Source organism: Xenopus laevis, chromosome 6S, assembly GCF_017654675.1.
Source record: "Xenopus laevis strain J_2021 chromosome 6S, Xenopus_laevis_v10.1, whole genome shotgun sequence".
In the NCBI taxonomy this organism is placed as follows: Eukaryota; Metazoa; Chordata; class Amphibia; order Anura; family Pipidae; genus Xenopus; species Xenopus laevis.
In genome coordinates, this window is record NC_054382.1 from 61,941,896 (window position 1) to 61,949,659 (window position 7,764).

General features: G+C 35.4%; 1 protein-coding gene across 1 annotated transcript in view; it reads right to left on the minus strand.

Moving 5' to 3' along the window:
• Positions 1–781: 781 nt before the first annotated feature.
• The window catches only part of cavin4.S (caveolae associated protein 4 S homeolog), a 9,483-nt gene continuing 2,500 nt past the window's right edge, over positions 782–7,764 (minus strand). Inside the window, exon 2 of the mRNA NM_001097894.1 lies at positions 782–2,180. Within this exon, the coding sequence (NP_001091363.1) occupies positions 1,509–2,180 (672 nt within the window). The 3' untranslated portion in view covers positions 782–1,508. The remainder of the gene's footprint in view (positions 2,181–7,764) is intronic.

A 7,764-nucleotide genomic window follows, 5' to 3' on the forward strand; every position in this document is an offset into this window, starting at 1 on the left:
AGGGACCATCTGACAATTCCTATCCACAGCAGTAAATGAAGGGAGAATTTCACTGCATACAGTCAGGTTTCTTATAAAAACGGTACACATTGTTTAATTAAAGTATATTAGAGATAGATTTCGTTTCAAGAAAGTGAAGTAAAAATGGGATTTTATTTTTTTTGCCTTTCCTTGTCCTTTAAAGGCAGATTCAAGAAAGAAAGTAAAAATGGGATTTTATTTTTTTTGCCTTTCCTTGTCCTTTAAAGGCAGATTGCAGTGTTTTATCTTAGCATCATTGTGATTGCTTCAAGTCCACACAAAACCTTCATTGCTTGTGTAAAACTTGCAGTCATTTCCAAGCATAACACATGGTACATCCATGTCCATATTCCACATTGGACCAAATAGAATTCAGTGAGAAAAACCTTTCCAATGGTGCATTACATGAAAACCTATGAAATTCAAATTTAAGTTAAGAAAACTTTTTGCATGAAATTGAATCTGAATATGGATGATGATGGCAATTTCAAAACCGCATGTGGGAATAGTGCGCAAAGGTGGCTGGTAGAAGCTTATGCTCCTCAGTGCAGTAAATAAAGGCCATTGACTCTTTCAATGAGAGGTTTTTAGACTTGTTTACCATTCTGTGTATTCCGAATGTTTACAAAGATATGTTCTTGGTTCTTTTGTGTTTCTGTTGCTTCTGTTTTTTCTACTCGCTAAAAGTATTTCTGAGCATTTAGTTTATAATATTAATTAACTATTTTAGTTACTTATTACTAGTTAAGAAGATTCCAAATCATTTTCAAAGCTCTCCTTTTTTATTTTATATTTTTCAAGGACAGAAACATTTTCAAGAACAAAAACTTTTTCATGGGATTAATGCGCTAAATGAATAAAATCTAGAGACTTTCAGACTTTATATCCAGTTTCCCAAACTATTTGATACAACAGACAAAGCCACATTTTAAAAGTAGTCATCGACTACTTATTTGTTTCCATTTCTCCCACTTATATATAGTGTATTTTCTTAGGAGCCATAATGTAAACACAGCACATCTATATATAGTATTATAATACAATGAAAAACATATTAGTATATAGAACTTTCACAGTCCATGAAATCAGCATGCTACTTATACGGACTTATCCAGATATTGCCTCTCGACAAAGTGAGACTCATTCTTTATTGCAGTCTAACTTGAACCATTAAAACTTCCTTAATATAATGCACAACATAAACAAACTTATTTATATTGGCTTCAAACACTCTAAAAGTTCAGTCATTTTTAATTACTCACATTAATAACTTTGCTTTCATCAGTACAACATGTTCTTTGTCACTTGCTATGACAGATTTAAGGTACATATTAGTTATAAATACTATCTCTTCAGTCTTTCCAAGAATTTCTGACCTGGGCCAAGTATTGGTTTCCTTTTATAAGGTGGTTTGTAATATATTGAGTCTGAACATGGGAGTCAGTATGGTCTGGTCTCAAAATGAAGCAATAATTGTAATGAATTCCTTACTGGGACAGATTTATGTCTACCAGTGGTATCTCATCTGACTCTGCTTTCTTTTCCACTTTCAACAAAGGCTTCTCTGTTTTTTCTGGAACGGGGCTAGGTTTCTCATCCTCTTGGGACAGCAGAAGTTCAGCATTTTCCTCATTCTTCTTCTTCTTCTTTTTTACAGTCACCACTTCTGTGTATGTGACCTCTTCAGAGATAGGTTTAGCAGTAGGCTCCTCAGAGTCTGTTTCATCTTCTTTACCACCTTCCTGTCCTTCTGCGGTGGTCCTCTGTTTTCCCTTCTTTTTAATGTTAATTTTAAAGGCCTCTTTTTTGGGTGCTGCCTTTGCTATTGATTGTTTGAACCTTTCTCCAGACGTTTTCAGCCTCTCACCAGACTGCCTTAATCTTTCTCTTCTCTCTGGAGTTACAATCCTTGTGCGTAACCTGTTGACTTTGTTTCCAAAGTTTTGCTTCGTTTTCTGCATGCTTTCTTTTGAAAATGCCTTCTTTATGTTATTAATACGCTTCATTCCAGATTTTTTTAGGCGTGAAGTCCGACTTTCTTGCACACTATATTCCTCATCAGAAGACAGGTCATCTGGTGGGTATAAGTCATCCCTTAGGTTCCCATCTAATGCTGATTGCTTAGCAACTGTCAGTTTTGTTGGACATTCAATATCCTCCTGCAAAGAAAGAAGCATGTGTTAGATAAAAAAGAAATAATCTGTTTATTATAGATCCATGCACTGATTATATCATGCATCAGGTTCTAACACATATACTTTTCAATCTCTGATCATTCTCAGTTCTTGTCAGATTCTGACTGCAAAGTCATTGTTAAAAGAAAACATTTTGAAATCTGTGCTGGAAATCTCTACGTAAAAAGTGGTCCTGGTTCCCCCTAATTACCCATGGGAGTGTTAGGAGGGAGTAATATTTGCAGAAATGTTATTTAAGGAGAGGAAAATATGTAGTCTTTACAGTGTTGGATTAATAAATGCAGTTTGAATTACAACCAATAGGTTGCTTTGATATGTTACAGTGCCACATTTACTCAAGTAAACTGTATCTTCTTTTAAGACAGGCTAAACACAAATATTCTTCATATTAAATGCTTAATTTCTGACTGAACTACAAGTGGCCCCACAATCATGATTTCTTAAATGAACCGCTGGTTTACAAGCTCAAACTTCCAAAACCAATGCTTTTGTTTGATTGAAAATCTTTTTATATGTCTATTTTCTCATGAATTCTCAAGAGATTCTGGAATTGCTTTACCAATAAAGACTATAGGTATTCAAGCCACAATGATAATTGCTTATGAATGAAAAAAAGATCAGAAACATTCTTCAAACAATTTCACCTGTACAAATTTTTGCAAGAATATAAATAGAATCTTGAAATTATGATACATCAACACTAATCTCATCAACATTACGGGGCACATTTACCAAGCTCGAGTGAAGGATTAGAATGAAAAAAAACGTCAAATTTCGCAGTATTTTTTTGGGTACTTCGACCATCAAATAGGCTACTACGACCTTAGACCTCGACTTCGATTCGAACGTTTCGAAGTAAAAATCGTTTTACTATTCGACCATTCAATAGTCGAAGTACTGTCTCTTTAAAAAAAACTTAGACTACATACAAAGATTACATGTTCCATCACTGTAGGGCACATTAAATACACAGAGTAGCAGCTGTGAAGCATGAAATTGCTCGCTGCTAGATCTTGATATCCATGAAATGTTTATACACAAAATACAAAACATAGTTGCTACTTTAAATCAGCTGGTTGCAAATATCAGTGGCATTTGGCAGTGTCACTATATACAGAGCTGTGTATTTAATTTTATTTGAAAAAACGTGTAAAATTTGGCAAAAAACAAAACACATATTTAAATGATGTAATGTCAAGCTTTCCTTTTGTCCTAAACTAGGTTTGTACACTTGGATGACTTTACCCAATACACATCAGTGAGCTTTTACCAAGAAATATCAAATAAACTCCAAGATATTCTGAAATATTCTAGAGTGGTCTTTTCCAAATAACGAGGGTAGTTTGGGGGCAATAACCTGTGCTTTGCTGTTCTAGATATCAACAGAACTAAGTTGAATGGCTGATGCACTAATGTTTTCCTATATGTATTGCTATTTTACAACAGGGCTCTTACCAAAGGATTATTTAGGCTGAAATATTTCAACAGTGACTGCTCTAAAGAACAAAAATCCTAATTGCCAAATGATGTATATGAAGGTCAAACACAGCCAATTGAAGACCCTTGTACAAAAATAATTAAAAACCCCCATCGCTACACACAAAATTGGAAGACATTATCATTATAGATATATAATAGATTATATATATATATATATATATATATATATATATATATATATATATATATATATATATATAAAACACTTTTGAATTTGTTCTAGAAGCATGCATGGTGTATGTACTGTATGTCTTCAACAAATTTGTTAGATTCACCACACCAAATAATGGCTATGGTCCCATTGTGTGAGATGAAGATAAAAATACAACAACGAGATCTTGCTGGCAATATGAAACATTTGTTTATGTCACACAGATCAGCAAGGGTCACGAGTGCCTGGAGCTAAACTTTGTATTGTGTTGAGGTGGGCTTTACGATAATCAGAGTACCCAAGGAAGTCACATCTTACTAATTCTAAACTCACACTGCAGAACTCTCTGTATTCTCTTTGTTTATACTATATAGTTAATACCAACCACTGATTGTTTTTAAATCTAGTTTTGGGAGTATTATAATAATGAGAAAAGACTGCAGTTGCTTTAGCAATGCCCTTTGTTGCTGCCCTAGTGATCTTTTTCAAGCAATTTAAATGTGTTGTGTGTGGTCTCCTTTGTATGAATTTAAATAACTAATATACACATAATTACCAGAGACATACGTGAGCTCTATTGGTGATGGAGTTGGGATGAAGGAAACCCCTGCAAGGCTTTTAATTGAATGCAAATAAGGGTTGGAATGAATCTCAAACAAAATGCAGTAATCCCAGATTAAACTAAAGATACACAATGCATTATGGATATGAGAGTCAGTAATTTTTCCACTTGCCATTCATTTACATTTCTATTGACAAAATCTGCATTTTAATGTACTCTATATTGTGCAAGGTAAATCTGACAATCTGACAATAAGACATACTGACAAGATACAAGAGAGAACTAAATGTCAGAAATACTATTAAAACGGGGTTAATGGTTCAGTTACATCTAGAAGTGTTAATGTATACCGTGTAGTTTTTGTTACTCTAACAGTTCTCTAAAAATTCAAACTAATGAAATCCTAACTTGGTCAAATGCCAAAAAAAAACACAGTTATTGCTAGCACAACTCTTCAGACAGATTAAATGTAGTCCATTTGTATCTTAGGTCTTCCACAACACAACACCGCTCTTTAAAGTAGAAGGAAAGGTTAAAACTGAGTAAGCCTTATCAGAAAGTTCCACCTAAATATACCAGTAAACCCTCAAAGTTGTGCTGTCCCTGTCAAAAGAAACACTGCATTTCTTTCCTTCTATTGTGTACACATGGGCTTCTGTATAAGACTTCCTGCCTTCACCTTAAACCTCCTTGCATCGGGCAAGAGCATGCTCAGTTTGCTCCTCTCCCCCCTCCCTTCTCTGCTGTAATCTGAGCCCAGAGCTATAAGTGAACAGGGAGAGACTCAGGCAGGAAGTGATGCTTTCCTTCTCCTTCATTCTTCAATAAGATGTTCAAGCCTTCTCTCTCCAGCTAGAACAATGTGATTTAAAGTGGTACATACCTGCCCTAAGACTGCTCCCTCATCTTTCTACTCTGGTAGGAACTGCATACAGGGATAACTCTGCCCATTAATTTACAGAGCTTACATAGTTATGACAGAAGAATGAAATCAAATATTTTATTGGTTGTTACAACATTTTAGATTTTTGCATTTAAGTTAGTACAGCTGTAGGCTGGCTTTTCATACTGTACCCCATTTTCAGCATTATGTGTTAAATGTACAAAGCTCATTGTTATATATGTTGGGTATGAGAGCCTCTTGCAACCTCTGTGTTTTGTTCTTTTCTCTGTCCAGATGTGTGTAACCAACATGTGTAGATTATCCCACGTGCTGTGGAAATTTGTTGGTTTGTCTTAAATATTTTGTGAGAACAATGTTTTGTACAGGAGTACAGGTTTCCTGAAAAAACTTGATACAAGTCAATTCTGCAAATTTCTACTGAACTGGAGCTGCAAACTCCCTCCCGACCAATATATGTTCAGAGTATTGAGCTAAATGGAAAATGATGTCAGGCATGGACCACAACAAGATGCTAATGGGACTGCATTAATTAAATTAAATTGTATGCCATAAGGGAAATAAGAATACTGTGATGGCATTCCCATTGTGATATGGTTAGCACTGGAAAGGAAAGTAGCAGCTTCCTGTCAGGTAATTGTCTAGATTGCCAGCTGCCGTTACCATAGATATCAACAATTTATCTTCTTTCATAACTTACCATAATCTTGTGTGGTGTGAAAGTCAGGTAAATTATAAATATCAGAGAGGAATCACATAGATTTGTGCTTTCGTTAAAGGTATGCACAAATGTAGTTTTAATTTATTATTCCCCCCATATGTTATAAAAGGCACTAAGTTTGCCCAGGTGCAGTAACCCAAACAAGTGAACAGCATGCTACCTTCTGATAGGTTGTTATGGCTTACAGAACCTGGGCAAATTTAGTGTCTTTATTAGATTATGCCCTTTGAGTTTAAATATCCCCCCCCCATAGCTTAGCCAAGTGCATACATACATTCTTTTTTCGATACCCATTATGCACTAAATGAACTACACTTCCTTACTGTTTCAGTATTGCCAATTTACTCTACTTCAGTGGAAGTGGTACACACTACCATGCATCTAACAAATGAATCTATGCAATTTTGCTAAGCACAGGTAATGAGTCCTTTGTATCTTTATACTTTATATAGGCTACTTCTCACTAATCATTCTCTAATGGGCAAAATGGCACAATAACACCATAAAAAGAGTATTTAAAGTGGTGATTTATACAACTTTAAAATAGACATTTCCTCAATAACCCTATTACTTCCAGCCAGCCCACACACTTCTGTCTGTTTGCTTTCTTAGGATAAATAGGATCTCTGGAGCACTTAGCATTTTTGTAGAATGTTCACCAATTCTCTTTCTGTGGGTGAGTTTCCAGCAGACCTGATAAGGATCTGCAGTATATCCTTCTCTTTGTATAGTTAGAACTGTTATTGGATGCCCATATCCTACTGAACTTATAGGGAACACACCCACAGTCACAGAACAGGGAGAATCTATAGGAGCTCCAATACATATTATTGCCAATGTGGGTGAAAGATAATATATACCCCCTTTAAGATCAAATAACATACTATTTGTCCAAGTGATAAAATGTACTGTATATAAAATTCATCAGTTTAGATTGGCGTACAGGATTTTTCAAAGATATTACTTTGCGGCACACAAATCAACATTATACATAGAAAGAGGTGCCTATAAAGCAGGTTTGCGTAGTGACATTTATGGTTAAGGGATCATGTGTAAGGGAATGGTTGGCTAATCACATTGTTTTAACCAAACTAACTGGCATTGACTAATGTGTGTATCTCCTGCCTTATTCTTTAAATCAATGTCTTATACAATGAAAATGGACAAACGAGAACACAAGATCCTGATCATTTGATGTCTTTTTGGTGTAATATTGCACATAGCATTAGCATTCACTGATAGCCTCCTCTATTCCTAAGCCTTACATGTAATTTTCCTTGCTATCACACTTTTTAACTAAATGGACTGGAATGCTACAGATAAATTTAGGGCCAGACTCAGAAATCAAGCATACATTTTATTGGGCAGGGCCCTCCCCCTAAGGGCCCTGAGTTATTAGCCCAATGCCAGCCTGTTCCCTGCCAACATAGTAGAATAAAGCCCCAATTTAAATGGGCACTGGCTATTCCCTGTTAAGCCCTTACAAATCTGGATCATTACATCAGTTTCTGCCCCTCCCTTGGAACAGGCCCCTAAAAGAACTCCTACCTGTCCCCATCTAAGGTGACCATGGCGAAAGTATGATAAATTACTATACAGAACATTACCTCTTTGTAGTTATAGAATTATTTAACGTTTTATTTAACAGCTCTCCAGTTTGGAATTTCAGCAGCTATCTGGTTTCTATGGTCAAAGATACTAGACATTAAATAG